General features: G+C 42.3%; 1 protein-coding gene across 1 annotated transcript in view; it reads right to left on the bottom strand.

Annotated features, from left to right (window-relative positions):
* The window catches only part of LOC146798868 (nesprin-2-like), a 1,144,883-nt gene that overhangs the window by 758,125 nt on the left and 362,205 nt on the right, over positions 1-24,553 (bottom strand). Inside the window, exons 36-37 of the mRNA XM_085627789.1 lie at positions 12,161-12,355; positions 906-1,077 (exon numbers count right to left, since the gene is read on the bottom strand). Of these exons, the coding sequence (XP_085483915.1) occupies positions 906-1,077; positions 12,161-12,355 (367 nt within the window). The remainder of the gene's footprint in view (positions 1-905; positions 1,078-12,160; positions 12,356-24,553) is intronic.

Raw genomic sequence — 24,553 nt, 5'->3', positions numbered from 1 at the left:
ATAAGGTGGCAGTTCAGAATAGGGTCGTAGGCTCTAAACAAGATATAGCGGCCTGCCTGCTTATGCAAATCCCTTTACTTTTTAATAAAGTCTTGAGGAGGTGCCCCCTCTCCACAACAATCTTAGGGCAGATGCAGGTTAATTGCAAAAGGATCTCTTTATTTGAGCCTCAAAAGCGACAACCTCTGTCGCCAGTGCAGCCAAGCGGGGTTTTCCGCTAATGTAGGTGGGCAACCCAGTCAACACCGCAGCAGGTTTAGTTTCAAGTTAAGCGGATAAGTGCAGCCTAGATACAAAGCTCGCTTTAGCTTCAGATAACTATTGATGACCATCCAGGCATGACCTCATTTTTGAGATTGCCTCTTTGTCTTGTAGATGGGAAAGTTTGGCCATTGTGGACTTAACTAAATTTTTTAAGGTGTTGTATGACAGCGGCAACCCGAGAGCTTTCCAAGGTGCAAGTTTACTAAAGATTGTTCCAGGTGTTCTTTGAGGCTGCTGCTGTTCATTGGCTCTGTATAATGTTTGTGTGATGTAAAGAACCCTGACAGCATACATTGATATTAGTAGCGCTACATAACATATCAAATGCATGTGAGAGAGGGGCTATGGAGAGATAAGGGGCACTGTTCTAAGGTGTTACCGAGGGAATCTGTGGTGAAGGAGGCCAATGGATGAGGTACGGGGGGGGGCAAAAAAGGTTGTCGCACCAGACGCCACCAGAACTAAAGTCTGCCCTGATTACCAACATAACATGATTGCACTTATACACATTGCAAAAGCGTTGCACAGAATTATGCATGCAAGCTGTTTTAGGTATTTTCATTTTGCTTCTAGAAGGATCAGATAAAGCAGTTCTTGGATATCTTTAATAAAAATCCTCAATAATGTATAAACTTGCTTACCTTTAAGATGATCGAGAAAATGATCTTGAAATATGCGTCTCTTTGTTATCAATAACTCATTGACACTCTTGTACTGTTTCTGTAGCTTGACAAGAGTGGAACTTGGGCTACCAGTTTGTCTCTGAAAAGCTGTCATGTTCTTTTTCTGGTGAAGAAGTTGCTGATGTGTTTCCTAGGCAAACAAAAAGAAAACATTTAAAAGTTTCAGCAACCCTGTCTCTCCTGGGCTGAGATGTGTAAAGTGAAAATCTTCTGTGACACATGCATCAGACCTGTTCAACAATAGCCTCAGCAAACATTTGTTACCATTTCAACTTGTTTAAAGTTTTAACGCTATTACGCTCTAGTGGTTGGACCCTTCAAACAAGCATTGGCAATGCCAATAGATCTGGCTTTAAATGAGTGTTGTATGGTAATGTGAAGTATTACACGTAAACTTTATAGCAATAGATATGTATTTGGGTGGAAGCAAAGAACTGTAGAACAATATTGGTATAGGTTAAAAGGTCAGGTGACAGTTGCACTGTCAAACCAGACATAACAATCCATGTAGGTTAATGCCTGACCTTGTCCCATCTGTGCTGCTGCCAGTGAAAAACACAAAAAAGTATTTAGTTATCTAAGACCCTTTAATAGCATTATAATGTCATGTGTGTGCCCCTGAATTTTCAAGCTCATTCAGCTGGACAGAATAAACAAAATGATTACAGCTGTACGGAAGGCAAGCACTTTTTGTGGAATCACACAACTTCTGCCCAATCAAAACATGTACAACAAAGCCCCTATCAAGTGATGCTCACATAATTGTCTGGTGACAGCTGCATTGTCGAGCCAGAACATAAATAGTCCAAATATTTACTGCACCAAGCCGTGGATATGCTGCCACTACATCAGCATTGCCAGCCTTCACGTCAAAACAACATGAGACATTTCTGTCTAAAGATCATGAGGTGGTTTTGTGAATCAGTGTGAAATACCTATGGGAAGATTGCTGGCGAGAGAATAAATGCAATTGTTTATTTCTCCCACTGTGGTTTCCCCAAGGATTTACACTTCATGGAAGACTGGAAGATACAGAAATTCACCCTAATTCTAGAAAGAAATGCCAATTGAATTTACTAGCCTTCACAAGCAATCTCTATACTAAGTACAGAGAAAGTCAGAGACAGGTAATCTAGATCAGACTAGCACCAAAAGTTGTGTTTTGCAATGACATAAATTCAAAATTCTGCAAAAAGTGTTGGATGACGCTTTACTTGCTAAATAATTGCTACACGGCAATATGGGGATGGAGAAATGTCATTTGCATGGCTCTACAGAGCGTGCATCCAGGACTCAAATTCACTATAGCAATCAGTAGCTTTTTGACCCTTGCCTCAACACACTCAAGGTACTTTCATGACATGGACTGAGACCCAAATTGCTGTTCTGTAGTCTAGAGAAGCACACCATTTGCACCCTCTTTACCAACTGTCATTGTTATCAACTCACTGGGCTGTAGAAGACTGACATTGATGGTAGTGGAAACATTCACAGTGGCAAGATAGGCCTTTTCATTTGCCTACACCAAAGAGAAGAATCTCCTCGTTAGAGTGGTCTGCCAGTCCCTGCAACTGGTTCCTTTGCCTATGGTTTTTGCAAATGTGTAATATTTTGTGTCAGTAGAAAATACATATGTGGAGAGTGTGTGAAACAGGCGGCCATGGCCCCACTGGGATTCAGTTTTTATTTGCTACAATTAAGTGGTACCTGAGATGGAGGGTTGGGATGGGTCCAGACAGAAGATGTGGATTACAGGGTCCTAACTACCCAGGGTCTTTTTGAAGCTAAGGTGCTTCACCCTGCCTTTTCCTGGCTCATTGATCTCAGGAGGAGCTATCCCTACAGTTTACCTGGTTCTTAAGTGGAGCAATTTGCATTGCTTTTATGCCCGTGTTTTGGGTTTTTCTGTTTGGAGGCTCTCAGCTCCACCTCATCTTCTAGGTCATAGCGTGTGACAAAGTCCGTGGCTGGACTTAATGGAATAAGCAAAAAGGGCAGAAATGCCCAAAATGGACTTCAGAACTGACTGTTGAAATGTACCACTATTGTCTGCAACATTATTATGAAGATGGGGCAGACAATTCCAGCCATGGTTCCAAGATTTCTCTGCCAGATTCTAGAGTCTCCAAACCAATGGCAACGAGAAACTCTCTGTGATTTAGGTTGGCGGAATACAATACTAACTCCACTTGCTGTGGTTGGCACTGCAAAAATTGTTTTCCTGCTTTAGACTGTCAGAAAAGGTTTCCTGAACTCTGCTTCGAAGAAGACAACTGACCAGATGCTCTAATGGGATAGTGGAAGTGTCTCTGCATGAAAAAAACACTGCTAGAAGAATAGCTGCCTTGTAGCATCTGAGGTGGGGACAAGCTGACAAAGTACACTGTGCACCAGGAACAGATCTGCAGCGCTTTGCTAGGACGAGGCTTTGGAATTTCTATGCTATCACCAAAGCTTGACCGGAACGTGTACAATTCTGGACAGAAGGCAATTAGGATCTCCAACTGTCCAAGTTCCCCTGTGACATCTGAGCACCACGAAGCGACATGTCAGTGGAAGAAATCGGACTACAGTCTGCAGTCTAAGTGAGAGACAATCTGAAGTGCAGAAGGAGAGCTTTATTGAAGGAGAGGACGGCACCAGTTGCAGAGTACACACCAGCGCAGGGCATCTGTTTGGGAGGTATGTTTTGGTACCGGGCCCAAGATTCCCTAGTCACAACATTTTCCAAAGAACGAGCCCTGTGACACTACTGCTCCCTCTTCGACTAGTACTGGCACTGCCTCCATTCACCTATGACCTGCACCAGGTGCCATGAACTCTGACTGCACACCAGCTAGTATTTCCGGAATGAGGTTCCAACTCACCTAATTCCAGGGGCTGTGTGATGCATTCCTCACAAGTAGTGTGGTCCCATTAAGACACTTGAACTACGCTGGCACAACCAACACCACAAATAACTGAATTATGAAAAGGAAATGTACACTGCAGTGGAGCCTGAATATGGAGGAGTAGTATCCTACCACTGCCAAGGGGTGTATAGCTGACACAGTAACCTCCCAGGACTTCTAGGCGCCAAACACACTACCAAGCCTTTTGGGTGACCCACTTCCATGGCACACTGTAGGCCTGGCCTGGAAGAAGGCCAAAGCAGTATCTCATAAAATTGACTTTTAGGTGCCTGGACCATCCGGCCTCCAGGTAAGGCTGGGGTTTAAGAATTTTATACTAGTTTAATATCATCCAGGCGTGACATCTGGAGGATAAGGTCTCTTTGCCTTTGAGCATCGAGATTGTCTTTCTTACGCCATTAATTTTTTTTTTAAAGGAAGCTGGAGGTAGTGACCTTTTCTATATTGGCTGGGCCTAGTTTTGCTGCATGGGCATTTACAGCATCCAAGGCAGAAAAGAGCTATCTCCTATTATCACTCTTGCCCAGGTACCTGTATATAGCATCTGTATTGCTTTTAGAAGGTGACCCAGGATGCCCCAGAGTGCCCATTTTTGCCAAAGGAGTTTACGCTGCACATAATCGAATGAGGCCTTAAAGTCCACAAAGCAAAGGTAGACTGGTTGTTTTTTCCACTTAAGCTTATCCATTATTACCGATAGAGACAGGATGTTGGTTGCCGTGCTGGTCCCTTGAGTGAATCCCAATTGGGGTTGATTGCCATTCCGGTCTCTTTAGTGAACCCCGATTGGTTAGGGGGTACAATGTGAGCATCTTCTGCCCAAAGCAGCAATTCCACCAATAGGAGTCTTGCAAAGCGTTTAACCTCGGTATCTAAGAGTTTGATCAGGTAGTAATTTTCCTGCCTGGTGATGATCACTGCTTTTGAAAATTGGGGTTTTTATGGAGCCCTTCCAAGAATCTGGAATAGTTTCTTGATACAAGGCGCTGCTAAAAGTTGTTGTCAGGGTTGCTGCCCAAAAGGCTGTATTTGATTTATACAATGCTTGCAGAATGCCATTCGCACAAGGAGCCCCATCATGCCTGCACTTTTGGATTGAATTGCGTATTTTATCTTCAGAGAAGATAAGCGTGACGTCACCCGAGCTGGTGGGTGTAGTTGGAGTTATAAGTCCCTGCTCGTAAAGAGAGAGAAAGAGTGACCTCTGGAGATTGTTTAAAATGATCAGTAAAGAAATTAACTCAGCTAGTTTCTGTTAGGTTTGAACTTAAGGCAGCAGAGGGAGCTCTGTTCAAACTGTTAACCATCCTTCAGAAGTTCCTCAAATTTTTCTTTTTGCTGAGGTGCAATGCTTTTGCACAGAAATGTTGTTTTGTTGTTATTTTCTCCTCCCAAACCATCTTCCAGAAAATGTTGTTTAGGCACTTAAGGTTATCCTGGATATCTGGGTTTTCTGGGTGCCTCTTAGCCAGTTTCCAGATTTGGTTGTGTTTCTTCCTCACTCCACAACAGAAGGAAGATGCTTTAATCCATTTTGGGTCTGGTGCAAACGTTTTAGCTTGCTGCGAGCTAGAGCTGCTATGAAATCCTTGATCGCTCAGTAGTTTGTCTACAAAGAGTGCCCACTTGGAGATCGGGTTAAAACAGTAATTACTAAGGCAGTGCCTGCTAGAGCTGTTTCTCGAATAGGACCTATTTTGTCTTCTGGCCGGCGTAGTTTCCTATAGTTTGTTGTTTTCAAGCTCTCCCGGCAGGAAGGTTGCCTTCTGATAGAAGAGACATTGAGCATTGATATCTATGTTTTTTTGCACGTGGTCACTGTCTCCCATTTTTTGAATTTGCTATGAAATAACTAGATGGAGTAGGGGCACAGTCACTACCATAAAGTCTATTGTAGAATACAAACCAGCTGAGGAGTACGTCCACATTGGAGGGGTGTTGTGTTTGTATCTGCCATTCAGTACTCTTAACCTGAGTGATTCAGGGTCTTTTACCAGTGCCACAGTCTTTGCGTCCCGGGGTTTGTTACTTGTAACTCTAAGAGACTGATCAGGGACCGCTCAGAGATGATCCTGTTGTATAATTTGCCTGTCTTGGGCAAAGGGCCACAAAATGTTCATGTTGAAGTCCTCTGTGATTAACATCTCTAAAGACGATTGGTCTTGTAGACTGTCTAACAAAATGTTTGACAGTTGAGATGATATTAACTTCCTTGATCCTGGCTCTGGGTGGATAAATAGGTTAATCGATAATAGAGGTTACTGAGTTTCTTTATGTCACTTCTGCAGTTTGACTATTAAGATGTTGTCATCATCTGATTCTACCAATTCGATTACTATCTTAAGTGCAAAAGCTACAAAGGCCCTCCTTTGGGCAACCAGACTTGTTTGTTTTGAGCACTCAGCTAAAACAATCAGAAAATCTGTCCATTGGGAACGGCCGTGTTTACTATGTTTCTTGTAGGCAGATAGTCTGGTTTTCCCTTGAGAGAGAGCTGTAAGATCCTTGTTGTGGCTTTTAGTCTGCAAGCCATTTATATTCCATGAGCACAAGTTCGGGGATTTCATTAAGTTAAATGCTCAAAGTGGCTGGGGTCTTCGTACTTTAGCTTGTCATGATCGTTTGCCGATCCATGTAGGACTGCTGAGAGCCAACCTAGGTTTAGTCATATATTACAACGTTTAACTGTTGTAGAGAGAGCACTAAATGTCGGAGAGGTAGGTGAGGTCAATTTGTCAATGGGGTTCTTAAGGATCGAGTACGCTTGCTTGTTGTCTTTTAGGTCGTGCGACATAGAGTCCTCCTTCTGGGAAGCTAGCAGAGCTGGGTAGGCTGCAGAGTAGGACAAGCTAATTTTAATTCCGCAGGATACACACATACTGAAACTGTCTTTCCTAGACCGCTAAACAATAATGACTTCAAGTCTTTTTCATTTGAAAAATCACATGTGTTTTTGTAAACACAAAGGGTCTCATGTTGAAAGGTGCAAAAACAGAGGAATTTGAAGTTGCCATGTGGCACATAAGCAAAGAAAAACACGTGTATAGCCTATTTTTGAAGTTCTTCCAATTAAGCATATTTTTTGTGTTTGTCTTAATTGGTGGAAAGAGTTCTCAGTCATTTTCTAATTATTTTACTTTAACACTAAGCACAAAGACATATGTTCTCCCTGCAAATTGGATAACACCCCCAACATGACATCTGCATTTGTATGTATGAGATATATCTTACCTAAGCCTTTTAGAAAACAAAAACAGTCAATATGTTATCAGAAGACGTGTGCTAAATTCGCATAATTTGCTTTTGCAAAATTATTTGAAATTCCACAAAATTGAGGCATAATTACACAAACTGAAATCAGAAAATACCCTTTGAATCCATTTTGGACATTTCCAGGTGCAAGTAGCTCAAACATATCAAATATATCAAAAGGAAATGTATGAGTATGGTGAGAAGGCAGGGAAGTTATTGGCTCTTCGCACTCGGCAGAGAACGATAAGAAACAATATAGCACAAATACGGAATACTGAGGGCTTACTGGAGACAAATACGAATGGAATTATAGAGGTTTTTAAGCAATTTTATCAAGAGCTATATCAAGAGGACCAGATAGTGACAACCATACAGAGTAGTGAGGCAAGAGATACAGAGATGAGGAAGATTGACGAAGGAGCCAAATTAAAACTTGAAGAGGAGTTTAAAATGGAAGAAATATTGGTAGCAATAGCTTTGTTATCTAATGGGAAAGCTTGTGCCCCGGATAAAATCCCAATTGAAATATATAAACTCCTTCAGTCAGAACTGGCTCCATTAATACTAGATCTATTTCTAGATGTACAATATCGAGGTATTCCACCCAGCTCATGGCAAGAGACGGATATTGTCGTTTTTCCAGAGTTACCGGGCTCATATAGACCGATTGCATTAATAAATTTGGATGCAAAGCTTTATTCTAAAGTCCTTGCAAATCGGTTACAGAAAGTGATTGCTCAACTAGTCTCGCCATGGCAACATGGCTTTATCCCAGGCCGTGGAACTACAGATCATATTAGAAGGGTAATATCGCTACTGGATATTGCCGAGGCCAACAACAAAAAAATAGCTATAATTTTTTTAGATGCCGAGAAGGCTTTTGATCGTATGGCCTGGCAATATCTATGGGATGTTCTATCGGCACGAGGGTTTGGACCACGACTTTCAACAGCTATTCGAGCAATGTATTTTAACCCAATAGCTAAATTACAGATTATGGGCAATACTTCAACAATCATAAAAATAGCTAGAGGAACAAGACAAGGATGTCCATGTTCTCCGATTCTCTTTGCCATCTATCAAGATCCCTTTATTGAACAACTATTAAGAAATGTCAATATTAGGTCTATGAAAACTAGTGGGTATGAAACAAAAGTACTGGCGTATGCAGACGATATAGCCATCACAACGTCTGATCCAGAAGTAGCAATGAGAGAAATTGAAAGGATGGCGGAGGAATTTGGAAATAGATCTGGATATTTACTTAATAGAAGCAAGACACAAATTATTTGTTCAAAGAAATGTAATATTTCAGATCAACGACAAACTCAATTTGAAACCTATCTGGGGGTAAAGATCGGTGCTGACGTAGATAAAATATGGACAAATAATCTTGAGCAAACACTAGATGAAATTGGGAAAGATTTAAGGCGGATAGATAAAATTCAGCTAACTATTGTGGGGAGGATTAATATTTTAAAAATGAAGGTTTTCCCGAAAATCCTATATCTATTTTGCTCAATTCCATTGGAAATACCAGGGCTTATTAGCCGGAAAATGGAGGCAATGTTCTCTAACTTTGTATGGCAATTTCAGAAAATAAGGCGATCATTCAAGTATTTGACACTTCCCCAAGATAGAGGTGGGTGGGCAGCACCGAACCTACAACTGTATTATTGGGCAGTTATTTTACAACAAATGGTCCCGTTACTAAATGATAAGATTCCTTACGAAAATGATTTGCCTTAATATATCATTTTGATATTGGCAATGAGGCTTCGGGTATGTTTTTAAAGAAAATTGAACCTAGCTACTACAAAAAAACCTGGTTTAAGTGTTTAAATCTGCCTGGGGGTATGGAGGAAAATTACGAGTGTATTAAAAATTAAAAAATATAACAGATATACTTCACTATGGGGTTCATCATTGTTTCCAGCTGGGATGGATGATCCTATGGCAAGAGGCTGGGCGTCAGTTGGGATTAATAGAATTAGTCATTTGTATAATGATAAATTGGAGATTATAAAATGTTTGGATTTGGTTAGACTTAAAGGAATAGATGAACAATCTCAATTTAAATATATTCAAATCTGGAGCTGGCTGAGGACACTTTCGCAAGAAATCTTTAATCTGGATTTTATACCAGTTTTAGAATTAGCTTTTCGAGGGAAAGCTCGGATTGGGGAATATTATATATTTTGCTGAGAAATCTCCCAGATGATATTGGAAAAATTGAGGCTAAATGGGTAGAGAAATTAGAAGGTGAGGAAATAAATATAGATCGGACATTAGAGTTAGCAAAAAATAATTTTCTCTCCGCTTATCTTAAATCACAGCATTATAAAACCATATTTAATTTGTATTATACTCCAGAGAAATTATTTAAATGGGGGAAACGCGAGAATGACACGTGTCCTCGGTGCCAAGATGGCCCTGCCGATATAATTCATATGTTTTCTACATGCAGTAAACTGATATCCCTTAAAATCGGCATAGAAGATTTTTGGTTAAGAACTATCACAAAAATCTTAGCCTAACCTAGACATTAATGCTATTTGGATTTGACTATAAACTTGGTCTATCTTCATCACAGACAGATTTTGTATTTATGACAGTGGCAGTAGCTAGGCTACTGATTGCAACAGCTTGGAAGGAAGAAGAAGCACCTAGCAACTTAGCATGGTTTTATCGGTTTCTTCATATATATATACCGAAGAAATGGCACTATATGAGATTAAGGGACATCGAGCTAGGAAAAAAGGCTGTAAAATATGGGCACCCATGATTAATTGGCTGAAAGAAAGGAGATAAATGGGATAGGAAGACTTGGGTAATCAAAGTGAATAATGCTGAAAATGTAAATAAGATTAAGGATGAGTATTTACTGGAATAGAGTATTAGTCTATAAGTTATGTAGAACTCTTTCTCTGATGGTAACTAATAGAGTATCCATAGGATTTATATGAAATTGTATATAATTGAAAAATATGTGACTGGATGTATTATTATAAAACAGTATTTTTATTGTTATCTTTTGTTTTCTTCTTTCTATGTCTCTGCCCTGCTTAAATAAATAAAATAACAAAATAAAAAGAATCCATTTTGGATACATGAGCCCATTTCGAGCTACAGAAATAGCACAAAATGCACACGTGCTGCGAACAACCGCCACTCATGTTCTAGTCATTGACCCTGTTCCTGTGCTCTTGTGCTAAAGTTTTGCTGTGAACTCAGCATTAATACCCCACATGACAAGTTGGTGTAATTTCGGGAATGAGACGCAATGCAGAATTCACAAAAGTATGTAACAGTATGCCAACATACTGGACATTTCGCCTGGGCTAGTCATTAATGAGAACGCATGAGTACCTTGTGAGTACCTTGTTTTAGAAATAATCCAGCTAATAATTATCTATTGAGGTAAATGGAAAGGATGGAATAACCCAACATTCCTTGAAACAGAACTTCAGCGTCACGCTCTGTATCACAGTACCTGACTAACATCAGACTATTTGTGAGATGTAAACCAAACATGCGTCCCACGCAAAATTGCAAGTTTTAGGTTTACTTTAGTCCTGCTTCCTACCAAAGTTTAACTTGTTTTGAAAAAAAAAAAATCACATTATATTAGTACAACAGTCAAAGTGCGATTGCAGCTGACTGCTGAGCATGAGTCAATCTTTTATTTACTTTGTCATTACAGCTATTTAACATTGAAAATGCACAATCTCTAATGAACTGATTTATGTAGATCAAAGTGAGCTTTTTGTATGCATCTTCCCTTCCATATTCACCTATACTATGAGTTGCATCTAAAGGGGAATTTGTTTATTTATATAGGAACTGCTGTCTTTGGAGCAGCAATAACCGTACACTATTTAAAAAAAAGTACTTCTATTTTCTGCACGTGTTCAAAGGAGACTAACAATTGACCTCTTCTAGAGTATGTGCCTTGGCTTTACTGCTGATGTCATCTTACTGAGCCATTACTACCAAATATGGATTTGTACACTGCGAAAGGATATAAAAAAGAACCCTTTACCGTGGTGCATTTCATCTTTGACAAACATCAAATTACCTTAGCATCGAATTTTCTCAAAAAGTTTATCACTCACAATTCGTAGATCAGGCTCTTGTTTAAATACTGTAAATGCTGGGAGATGACGAGCAATTAAGCTAGGTTTTTGAGATAATGGGCCCGATGTACAAAGAATAGGATTAGTGATATCCAAATAACGATTTTATCCGAAGCGCTATTTGGAAATCGCTATTCCTTATGTATGAAACTTTTTGTTTTCATTTTGTTGTAAGAGCAGGTAGTGGTCCCTGGGACCACTGCCTGCTCTTAAAAATATTTTTCCAACATTCACAACGGGCAAGGAGTCTCATGGGGACCCCTTCCAATTTACGAATGCATTATTACCAAATTTGTGTTGGTGGTAAAATATTAAGGTTTTGCAACCTCATTTCGTTCACAAAACCTTGATACATAACACTGGAAATCACTATTTGGAAGGGACGCCCTAAACATGCCCCTTCTAAATAGCGATTTCTACACCCAAACTGCGATTCTGGAGATTTGAAGTTTGGGTGTTTGTACATCAGGAATAGCATTTTTGCCGTTGCAAGCGGACGATTTTGTGATTTGGGCATTTGTGACAGCAAAAATGCTTAGAACATAAGGCCCCATGTAACAGCTTTAAGGCAGATACTCATAGTAGGTCTACTTTATGTTTAATCACACTAGTTTCCCATAAGATATTACACCACTACACTTACAACTTAGACATATTTTTATGTTTCCAGCAATAGTGAATATCTCTAAGGTTAAGGGTCTAGACTAAACACTTGCTTTGTAAAGTATATGTTTCTGATGTTGGCTGCCCTAAAAAGAAAGAGTGAACACAGACATTTTTTTTTTTAAATGTACAATTTTTAACAATTTGGTATTACATGTATCCATTCATCCATTCACAAAAACACTTGATTGTTTAATGTTTGCAAAAATATCAACTTTTAACAGTACAAGTGTATACGTGTCTTACATACCTCTAATGTAGCAAATATGTCTACGCTATCAGACATAGGTAAGGTATTTAAAAAGGATTCAATTGTCTGAAGCTGCACTCTGGCCAGGTCAAGTTGTGTTTGTAGATGTGCTGCCTCGCCATTCACTTCATCAGGTGTGCTTGATACTTGCTTTCTTAATTGTTCCATTTTGGTTGTGATAGATGTCTTAACAACCTGGGTAGTGATAAAAGTAGAAATTATTCGTATTAGAGGTTTTAGTCAGTTACCTCCACAAAAAAGCAGACAAATATCAAATTGTGATTTTTCAATATAATATGGGTCATGTTAAATATAACTTCAGGCAAATCATTACATCTAGTCTTGTGATAAGTGATAAAAGGGACTTTACTAATCATTAGGGGGTTTGGAAAATTACAAAATGGATAATTTATTGTGTGGTATTTTTCTGTTAAAATTGAACGCTAGTGCATACCTCATGTTCAAAAGCCATGCAAGAGACTAGTAAAGAGGCTGGTTTAAAAAGAAAGTATTTTCCTCAAGGCAAATTCTGCATGAACTCATTCCCATGGAAAACAATTGTTTGAAACTGTGTGAATTTCAAAGAAATAAAAGAAATTTTACTCATGCCAAATGAGGACAAGGTACCATCTTACAGAGAGGCTCAACAATCAAACTGATGATCTTCCACTTTGCTGCATGAGTAATAAGGAATGCTCCAACCATTTTTGTACAATGCTATTTCACAGCACTAAGGCAGAAAATCGTGCAAATTCCTAAGTGCTGCTTACATAATTGGGACAAATGTTCCTCCACTTTTGTAAAATATAGCATCTAATTTGTTGCAAATCCATTTTATTCCATGGCACGCTATATGAGTAGCAAATATAAGGGAAGTGCATTATGCTATGATTTTCAATTATTTTCATAGGCAGTATTATCTGCCAGTAAAGCTTACATGCTGCATTCTAGAAACTAGAAGCCAGAAACAGAATTCAAAATAGAATTCAACATGTTTTCAGTAGTGTTCGCTTCACTTTATGTAGCCAGAGATCCATGGGCTCTAGTACAAGGAAGGAAATAAGTCCTTTGGCCGCTATTTGAACTCTGAGAGTAAGAAATTGGATCCCAGATGTACAAAGCTTCCCCTTTGCATTTCTTAAATATATATATTTTTTTATTTCTTTTTACTGAGTTCAAAAGTATAAGCACAGACATAAGACATTTGATATTTCCCGCAATCACACACTGCATCATTACAACATCTATGGGGAGAAAAACAACATTTACTATATGACAACATTTCGTTCTCCGCTACGTCGCATTTCAAGTTCCACCGATGGGGATATACATAGGTTACCACGATAGACATTCCACTTGCCCCATTTCCTGTCCCATTTTTTCGGGCATCCACGTGTTTTTAATACGTCCGTTTCTGCAATCATACATTTGTCTAACTCCTTCACCCACATTTGGAGAGACAGTGGGTCTGCCGCCCCCTATCCCCTTGCTATTTCCCACTTAACTAGGGTATATCCTAATGCGACCAGTTGTTGTTCTACCTCTGTGAGGTCAGTAGGTGGCCAAATGTTGAGTAGACCTAGTCTCGATGTAAGGGTTAGTCTTTTCCCAAAGCAGTCTGGATAGGAGTCGTGGCCCCTTCCCATATTCGCTGTAGCTCAGGGCATTCCCATACCGTATGGTAGAAGGTAGCTATGCGTTGGCATCCCCTAAGGCAAAGTGCATCTAACCTAGAGCCAATCTTCGCTAAGGCAACCTCTGTTAAATACGATCTATGTAGAATCCTGAGTTGTATCAGTCTAAAGCGGAGGGTAATGGCTGCTTCCCTGGGGGCCATTAGTGCTGTTTGCCAGTCTTCGTCGTCTACAGGTCCCACGTCTCCCTTCCACTGCTCTCAAAGTTTGTGGAATGTGTCAGGTAGGTTATTGTATAGTTTTTTGTAGGTCAACGATATGGCTTTGGATTGTAACGGTACATCAAGTAATCGGTCCTCTAGTGGGGATGACTCCGGTATGTCTGTGAGATCGGGGAGAGCCGTGGTAAGGGCATGTCTAATTTGCAGGTACCTGAATATTTCGCCCAGGCCCATTTCGTATTGTCCACGAAGCTCTTCAAACCTAAGAATTGAACCTTTTTTAACCAAGTCCCCAACCACGGAAATCCCAATGGCATCCCATATGGCCATGTCTGAACTGGGGCGGCGTGGTGAGCAAAATAACGATGGATTAAACCCAGATCTGTGACTGGGGGTGAATGTTTTGCCAATGTGCAACATTCCGTCCATCATCTTGTGTGTTTTGCTGTTCGCCCTATGTGGGAAGGGTATGCCCAGACGTGGGTCCCATGCTCACTACGCCACTGGAGTCAAGTTATCCTGGCTGATGACGGCTGATAGCCAGAAACCGGTACTAGGATGCTTTATTCCGGTCCAGGGAAGACATGGCTTGGCAGTTCGGGCTGGACTGTTCCCATGAGGCACAGGGTCAAGACTGATTTGCATATGGCCATGTCTGAACTGGGGTGGCGTGGTGAGCAAAATAACGATGGATTAAACCCAGATCTGTGACTGGGGGTGAATGTTTTGCCAATGTGCAACATTCCATCCATCATCTTGTGTGTTTTGCTATCCCATTTGTCGAAGCCAGGTTGATGACAGAGAAGACCCAGACTCTAAGCATACCACAGAGGCGCTGACTTTGTGAGAAGATTCGACCAACCCAGTCGGGAGTTCGCTTGATGCCAGATTGTTATAGTATGAGATGTAGGCCCAAAATATCGCCCTTTTCTAACTTTTGAGTACAATGCCCCCAGGTATCCCAGTCGCCCAGTTTGATATCTGTCCAGTAGGTAGGCAGGGTCAATAGGGCAGCGGTATATCCAGTGGTTTACTACCACTAACTGTGATGCCCAGTAATAGAGTCGAAGGTCTGGTAGGGCTATTCCCCCATCATACCATCCTTTCGTCAGCTTTTTCATTCCGATGCGAGGAGCCTTTCCGTCCCATAGCAGCACTCTGACCTCACTCTCAACTCCTACAAAGTATGTGTCTGGGACACGGTGCGGGCAGTTCTGAAGAATGTATAAAAAGCGGAGGAGGGCCAGCATCTTAAAAAGGGCAGCTCGACCCACTAGGGATAGAGGTAGGGATCACCAATGCTTCTCTCCCGCAAGTACCCGGGCCAGCAGGGGGCTAAATTATGATTGTAAAAGGGGGCGGGGTCTGAAGTTACATAGATTCCCAGATAGCGGAAGCCCTCTGTGGCCACCTCCACTGTGCAGTTCACTGGGAGACGCGGGACCTGGCCCCGTGGCACGAACAACACCGATTTACAGTTTATAGCATATCCGGAATATTTCCCAAAGTTTTTGAAGATGTTTGGCACCCCATGAATAGATCTGTAGGGGAGGCGAGGTAAAGTAAAATATCATCAGCGTAAAGTGATATCTTATCCTCCTGACGCTCTGCCATTTCAAGCCCCTTACCATGACATCTCGTCGCACCCAGGCAGCCAACGGTTCTAACATGAGGGACAAAGGACAGCCCTGTCGGGTACCCCTCTGTAGCATGAACATATGAGACGTGTAATTGTTTACTCACACCTGACCCTGTATACCTGTATAAAGTAATTTCACCTATCCCAAAAACTTTGGGCCAAATCCCATCCTTTTCAGGACTTCGAATAAGTATGGCATGGCAACTCTATAGAATCGAACGCCATGGAGGCATCAAGTGACATCACCACTGTGTCTTCTTCCATGTATTCTCTATGTGCTAGCACATTGTGGAGATGCCGGATATTGAGCGCTGTGTTCCTACCTGGCATAAAGCCAGATTGGTCCGGATGAACTCGGGATGAGATAACTGCGACCAGCCGTGAGGCAAGTACTTTCGCTAGGATCTTAGCTTCTACATTAATTAATGAAATCGGTCTATATGAACTGCAATTATCTACGGGCTTCCCAGGTTTGCGGATTACAACTATGGATGCAAGGCGTTGGTCCGTCGGCAGGACCCCTTGCTCGTAACTTTCGTTATACATGGCCCGTAGGTGTGGGCTACCTGAGAGACAGTTATTTTTAGAAATTCGATGGGGGTCCCATTGGGTCCCATCGCCTTTCCAGAGCTGATGTGGCTTATGGCCTTCTGGATTTCTTCATCTGTTAGGTCCATATCAAGGGCTTCTTTATCAGTAGCAGAGAGCGTTGGTATGTCGCTATCAGAGAGGAACTGGCAAGAGTCCTCTGCTGTGTTTGTAGTGGAGGGGGAATACATTTGTTCTAAATGATCTGCGAATGCGTCCGCTATATATCTAGGGTGTGTTATTATTGTGCCATCCGTTAGGGTCAGTCGCGGCACCCATCTGTCTCCTTGCTTTCTTTTCTCTAGCCAGACCAAAGTTTTACCGGCCCTATCGCCCTATTCATATATTCTATGCTGAATATGAAAGAGTTTGGTCATCATGTGTTCTCGTGATCTAATCTTGTATTCCTCTTGTTTAAGTGTAAGACGGTGGAGAACGTCTTCCGATGGTATACTGGTGTATTTGGTCTCCAACTGGTAGAGCTCACTTTCTAATTGAACTAGCTGTTGGCGTTTATTCTGAATGTAACCGGTCTTTAGAGACAATGCCTGTCTCTTTAAGACCACTTTAAAGGCTTTCCATATAGTTAGTGCAGATTCGACAGAACCAACATTCTCTTGAAAATAGTTGATGGGTTGCGTGTATAGTTCCTCTTTAATGTCTGGGATTTTTAACAGCCATGGGTTTAGAGTGATCGTGGCCCACGGCTGCTGCTCCCAATGTGTAAACTCGACTCTAAATGGGGAGTGATTGGAGATGCCTCGCGGCAGGGCCAATTGAGGTTGTGTGTGTTAGGAAGTAATCAATACGAGATGAACTTTTGTGTGCGTTAGAGAAATAAGTGTACTGGGTTCCGTCAGGTTCTAGCATATGCCGCCCATCCGTCAGTCCCATAGCTGTGGTGAATACTTCCATTAGTGTGTTTGGCCGTGCCCACAACCGATGTGGGTACCTGTCTATTCGGTTGTCCATGGTCATGTTGTAGTCCCCTCCCATGATCAGGGTGCCCACGGGAAGGTCTGTCAAAATTGTACCTAAGTCTGTCAGCGCCTCCTTGCCCAGTGCCGGTGGTAAGTACAGTGAAATCACGTTGAGTGCCCTTCCCTCCCATTGGGCCTCTAAGACCGCAAATCTGCCCCCGGGGTCCGCCCAAGTACGCTGTACGATAAGAGCCGGGTACTTTTTAACGAGAATACCTGTTCTCCGAGAGCCCGTGGTGTAGTCTGCGTGCACCAGGAGTCTATAGCCCCATCTTGTGAGGGCCTTACTTTTATTGCCTACCATATGTGTCTCCTACAATAATACCACATCAGGTGAATGTCGTTTCAGATATTGTTGGACTATTCCACGTTTACTTTTGTGCCCCATCCGATTCACGTTCCAAGTAAGTATAGAGAGTGACAATTCCATTTTACCCCCAGTCATCCAGTATTAAGCAAATCAGAATGTGACGTTCCAATCTTGTCGTGTGCTCAACATTATAAAGCTGTATAACTAGTGTTCTATGGCCCTGTGCTACTCCCCTGCAGCTGAAGTCAACAATAAAACCTGTATATGGCTGTATGTAGTTGTCGATTTGCAAATTGAACAAACCTTGAAAAGGTAAACACCCACCCCCCACCCCCTTCCAACCCCCCTCCCTGCCCCCCTGCCCGTGGATTTAAAACTACCCACTCCCCAACTAGGCAGAGTGCCTCTCTTTCCCCCCAAAATACTGAAAGGTGCGGGCTGGTAGTCCTCTCACTGCTAACATCCATTTTCTTATGCTTACGGTCTTTAGGCTTCCAGCCCAGCTTCCAGATGGCTGAAGTGTCTCAACCCACATCTGGTCATTGGTGGTATTAATAGTCTAAAAATCAAGTCTACCTGAGTCCCTCAGTTCGGTAACATCTTGAGGATCGTCTCACCATCGCAGCGGAGCATGTGTCCGTGTAGAACTCCAGGCAGTTCCGATCACAGATACAACCCTCTTAGCTATGCGTCTACTCTCTTCCGTCTGCTTTAGTTGATTCGTCTTCAGGTTGTGTTCCACTATTCACTCTGTACGATCTTTGTCCTTCATTCCGATCTCTACGTTGGCCTCCCACTCTGCGCCAACCCTCCAGCCAGTTTCACGCATCTTCTGGTGAGGTAAAGACCCACGTCTTGCCGTCCGAATCCACTCTGAGTTTTGCTGGGAAGAGCATGGCGTATTTCACTTCGTGGTCTCGGAGCTCTTTTTTCACTGTCTGAAACCTACGCCGTTGGGCCTGGACCTTGGCCGTGAAATCCGTGAAGAACGTGATTTAATTATTGTCTAGGTTGAGCGGAGGATTGGATCGTGCTCTTTGAAGGATGGTGTGCCGGTCTCTATAGTTGAAAACAAGGGCGATAAGCGGTCTTGGGGGGACTCCCGGCTTTGGCTTCCCCCTGGAACTCGGTGGGCTCTTTCAATCGAGAAATAACTTGATAGTCTCTTAGGCTGCAGATGCTTCAATAATAGATCTTCTACATATAGGTCCGCTGCTGGCCCCTTGGCCCGTTCAGGTACCCCAATATACGTATGTAATTCCTTCGAGCCCTCCCTTCATACTCGTCCAGTTGTTGCGCCATCCAAGTCTGTTGGCTTTGAAGTTCAGCGACTTGTGTCTGGAGTTGAGACGTATCTGCTTGTAGTGTGGTCATCATCACTTTAAGGTCTTTCACTCTTTCATTCATTTAACGAAAGTCAGCCCGTATAAGAGATACCTCTATGTTGACTGAGTCTAGGGAGGTACGCACTCGCTAATAGCTTCCATGACGTAGTGAAGTGTAGGGTACGGCGTCGGTTGGGGATTCTTTTGAGCATCCAAAGCCTCCATCTGTTGCGCTTCACGATCTTCTTTTGCCAGTTTATTGTGCGCATTCACTTTAGTTCCCTTGCTCGTTGCCATTTCAGGAGTTGAATGCTCTTGGATATCTACTATGTCTAAGATCAGCCCTAGTAATCCCCGCCGCCTGCCCAGCGAGGATGCCTTCTCACTGTCGGCCTGTCGGGTTTCCCTAGGGACTATACTGCCTTATTGCACTGTGTCCAGGTGTGTTCACCCTTTATCAACGGTCTGGGCCCACTGAAGATGTAGGTTTCCGTGTGGCGTACTATGTGGATTACGGGTTTACCATAGCATTGTCTGTGTTATCGGGGCACAACAGTTTGCATACAGTTACAAGGATCTTGGTGCTTCTATGAGGATTGGCTGTACCAAAGCTGTCCGTAACTCAGGCCTTTCGTCCCACTTCAAACGGGGGAAACTCTCCCCTTCCCAGTGCTGTACGAGCAACTTCTAGCTCGTCTCTTGGGGGGTCTTATTCCCCACCAGAACTTGTCCAGCCTGTCCAGGCCTCGCCAGGTTTCAATTCACGGCGGGGAGGCGGGAGAGAGGCGGGGGGGGCGTGGCTGGCCCGCTGCTGCGGTGGATGTGACCCAGGAAGATGAACATCATGGTGGGCAGTCACCACCGGCGTTAATGACTGATCCGCGGGCAGCCGATTCTCCCCGCCTCAGTGTTCTTTGGCTTGCTGAATTTCTTCCCCAGCTTCAGCCGGGAAGCTCGCAGACTGCTGTGAGGCCGCTTCTGCCACTTGGGTCTAGTTTGGCAGCTCCGAGACCTCCCCAATCCTAGTCCTTGGCAGCAGGGAAGGCAGCGATGCAAGGTGGGTCTTGGCATTTTTTAAATATTGACTCCCTAGGAATCGCTATTTAAGAAATGCAAAAGGATATGTAATAAATTTGCAATTCCCTAATAGCGATTCCTAAAAAGTAGGAATCGCAATTAGGGACTGACAAATAGGAAATGCCATTGCAGTGCCGCTAATGGGCAAAATATTAAATCGTCTGCATTTCCTAAATTGCGATTTGCTACTCGGAAATCGCAATTTAAGAAATGCAAAGCCAAGGGTGTCTCAGGGTTTAAGGTCCCCCTGGAGGCACCCGGAATTTCCTCGTGCACATGCAAGTGCATATGTGCGCTTCATGTCAAATTTTAAAAATTAATTTTTAAATGCATTTTTTAATTTTGCACATGGTTACCATCGACTTCAAGTTTGATGGTATTAGCATTGGCTAAATGCCCATTCACATTTCGAAAATGTTACGTACATGTGCTTTAGGAATCGCAAATAGGTAATCCCTATTTGCGATTCCTAAGTTGCATTTGCAATTTCTACCAGGTAGAAATCACAAATTGCGACGGGTTTTGGCCCTTTGGACATCTGAAAAGGCCATTTGGCATTTCATAAAGGGCCGAAATAGCGATTCGGCACATTCAGAAATGCTAAATGGCTTCGTACATAAGGGGGCCAATTCACAGAACTAATCTGAGACAAAATCCGAAACTTACTACTTTTGGTATTCACAGAAGGCATTTAGTAGTAGTAAAGTTAGGATTTTGTCTTAAATTAGGATTTTTTCTTCAGTTAGGATTTTGTCTTAAATTAGAATTTTGTCTTGAGACCAAAAATTAAGACAAACTTAAGTTTAACTTAAGTTTAACTTAAGACAAAATCCTAATTTAAGACAAAATCCTAACTTAAGACAAAATGCTAACCTTACTACTACTAAATGCCTTCTGTGAATACCAAAAGTAGTGAGTTTAGGATTTTGTCTCAGATTAGTTCTGTGAATCTGCCCTCTGGACCTCTGTTACTGAGTTAACCTTTGCTTAACGCTCTGGAAGCTTAGCACAAAACAGTCAGGCTTAATTAGAGGCAATGTTAAAAATATAAAGTGATGATATAGAGGTAGAGGGCAGGGGAATGACAACATATCTGGAGGCAATTACTCTGGCACAACGTAATGCTTTAGATAAGGAATCTCTCGATGCCACTATTTCAGGGGACGAAATTATGAAGGCAATTCAGAGCCTACCATCAGGAAAAGCAGTGGGGCTAGACAAAATTCCTATGGAATTTTATAAAGTATCCTCCACTCAATTAGTGGTATTTCTGAAAGGTTTTATGTGGGTGTTTACGAAGGTCGGATGCCACCTGTATCATGGGCAACTGCGAATATAATAGTTTTTCCAAAATGAAAAAATGCCCTCTCATGAACCCGGGTCATACTGCCCCATTACTTTAATGAATAGTGATGCCGAGATATAAGGTGCTAGCTAATAGGCTTTCCCATAACATTGGTAAGACTGTATCTCCAAAGCAGCATAGTTTTATACCGAAGAAATCTAAGTTGATCATGTACGAAGAGTGATAACCTTAATGGATGCCTCGAAAAGTTGCAGGAGACCCTATAGCATTGATTTTATTAGATGCTGAAAAAGCCTTTGCAGGGTCTCTTGGGAATACTTGTGGGCTATAATGAAAAAGTTTCAGCATTGGACAGAGGTATATTACAGGAATAAAAGCACTATATAGCAATCTCATAGCAAAGGTAGGAGTAACGGGAGGATACTATGAAGGCATAACGAATCGACACAGTACACAGCAAGAGTGCTCATGCTCTTCTCTATTATTTGCTTTATATATTGATCCTTTAATACGTAAGTTGGAGAATAATATAGGTATACCGCTGGTGTCGCTTCATGGGTGGGACTTAAAGGTCTTGGCTTATGCAAACGATCTAGCCATAGTGACCCTTGACTCAGCTGCGTCCTTAGCAGAAATTGAAGAAGAAGCTTACAGGCACATGCATCAAGAAAAGCTTTTGCGAGTCCTTCATTGCGAATATTAAGGAATCGCAATTAAGGACTCTCAAAAGCCTATGCATGTAGGAATCGCTATTAAAATAGCGATTCCTAAACATTCCTTAATTGCGACTCGCAAATTGCGAGTCGCAATTAAGGAATGCCTTCCCATTCATTCCTCTGGGCCTACAGGCCCATAGGAATGAATGGGAGATTGCATGCGCAATTTGCGAGTACCAATAGGTACTCGCAAATTGTGCATGCAATTTCAAGGCTGCAAGGGTGTCCAAAGGACACCCTGTTGCACCCCTGAAATTGCTCTGTGCACACATGTTGCACACATTTATGCCCCAAGGGCATGTGTGTTTGTAACCTACAACTTTGAAAAATGCACTTTAGTGCATTTTTCAAAGTTTTTGCAAATTACCATCAAGCTCAACTTCATGGTAATTTGCGCCCCATGTAGCAAAATTGCTATTTTGAAGTGATTCTTGCATTGCATTTAAGGAATCGCAAAAATGCGATTCCTTAAATGCCATCGCAATTTGAGAAATCGCAATTAATTGCGAATTCTCAAATTGCCAGTGCCTTTTTACCTTGATGCATCGCAAATGCCCTTTTTGCGGGCGCAAACGGCCGATTTTTGCGTATCGCACAGTTTGCACTCGCAAAAATGGTTGATGCATGTACCTGTTAGTCTTTTGGAAGGTTTACAGGATATTCGTTAAATAGAGGCAAAACTCAGGTGGTTATTAACAGTAATGTTCAATTGAGTGAGGCTAGACTAGTCGAAAAAGCTGTATGCCTGGGGGTTAGTATCTCTGCTGAGATGGAATTTATAGTGGAGAATAATTTTGCGGAATTAATTGAAGAGGCAGTGAACGATTTCTTGAGGATAGATAATTTACATCTAATGATAATTGGCAGAAGTAATGTAGTTAAGATGATGTTTCTCCCTAAAGTAGTATATCTTTTTAGAACAATACAACTGGTATTTGGGAATCAGTGGTTTAAACGGAATGAAGAATTGGTTACCAAGTTTATCTGGGCCTACTCCAAAACTAGGCAGGCTCTCAAATTGTTGATTCTCCCAACAGAGAAAGGGGCGTGGACTGTCACAAATTTTAAAATGTACTATTGGGCCTCAGCATTACAATATTTGACCTTCTGGTTAGGAAGATGGGAGGGGGTATGGGATAGCATGGAAGAAACTCGCTCTGTGTTTGAATTGCTTCTAGGTAAAGATGCAAAACGATGCTTATTGCCGGAAATAGAACCAGCAATAAAAAAATAATAAAACAAGATTCAAGACCCTGCAGGGGGCTAATAAACTCAGGGCAGATCTGCAGAAAAAACGTAAGCTAGGCAGATATCATTTTTTTATAACTTGTTGTTATTTCGGTGTACACTTAGCAGCAATATACAGTAGAAGCATATATCTCACATATATAGTACATAATTGTATTTTTAAACATGCAACATGTGTATGCCAAAGCATGTATTACAGGTAAAATGTTAAAAAAGCTGCACATCCCTATTTTTAGATATCTAAGTAGCAGCAATACAGTTAGCAATTAACAATTAACTAGTAAAAGGAAGAACTGAAAACTGGGCAGCATTTGGCAGAGCAGCACTCCTCTATATCTTCTGACATCAAGGACCGATGTGATTTTACAGTTATATCCATCCCTCTTCCTCTAATGGATCGTTGGTGTACCGGGTAATGAAGTACCGGGCCCTTGCCCCTGTGTGTCCCCTATAATGTGTAATTGAGCGGCATCCTAGGCCTTATGAGGCAGACTGTTCCCCTGCAAAATATAATCTCAGGTGTCATCCCCCTGCAGTAACTGGTCTGGTTCCCTCATCACTCAAGAAACCTAAAAACTTCCATGTTGATTGGTATTATCCGGGCTATTAGGGGAACCACCACCACCCCGTCTGTGTGCCAGGGGTCTCAGTCTGTGAGTGGGTATTGGATCCTCGAGCCATCTGCCCAGGGGTTTACAATTTATTCAGCAATAATCCCCATGTTTCCGGATCTCGTTCGGCATTCTCATCTGTATGGACTATACGCAGACGTCGCTCCGTAGCCACCCTCCATTCACACATATCTGTTATCCATCTAGGGGGCTTGCGCTGTGTTCAGTGTATTGCCAAGCGTCGCCTAGCAAGCACCAGTCCCAGGTTCGCAAAATTACATTGCATTTTTGTTGTTGCCTTTGGTGTCTGTAGGACCCCTAGAAGGCAATGCTTAATCGGTGCCTGTTGCCCCTCGAAGCGTCTCCAACACCGCTGACCAGTAATGTTGAAGCCGAGGGCAATCCCACGTCATATGAGCGAACGTGGCTGTCTTGCCCCCACAGCGCGGACATTCAAGGGGAACGCGCCGCATTGATGCACGCTAATCTGAGGAGAGTCATGCATTTGCGGTGTTGATAACGAAATTGTATAAGTCTGAAGCGAACGTTGCTGGCCACTTCCCGAACCTGTGCAAACGCTCACCTCCATTCACTGTCTGTGAAGGGCATCGGTAGGTCTGTTGACCATCTATCTCGAACGCAGGAGACGTTGACTCTATGGTCAGCCTTAAATGTTTGTTATAAATGGGAGATTAATCCCCTGTGGGTGCCTAGGTCTAAAATCACCAGCAAGGTGTG

This window comes from Triturus cristatus, chromosome 9 (assembly GCF_964204655.1).
Source record: "Triturus cristatus chromosome 9, aTriCri1.1, whole genome shotgun sequence".
Classification (NCBI taxonomy): Eukaryota; Metazoa; Chordata; class Amphibia; order Caudata; family Salamandridae; genus Triturus; species Triturus cristatus.
The sequence above is the reverse complement of the archived record's forward strand: the minus strand, read 5'-3'. Positions and strand labels throughout refer to the sequence as shown.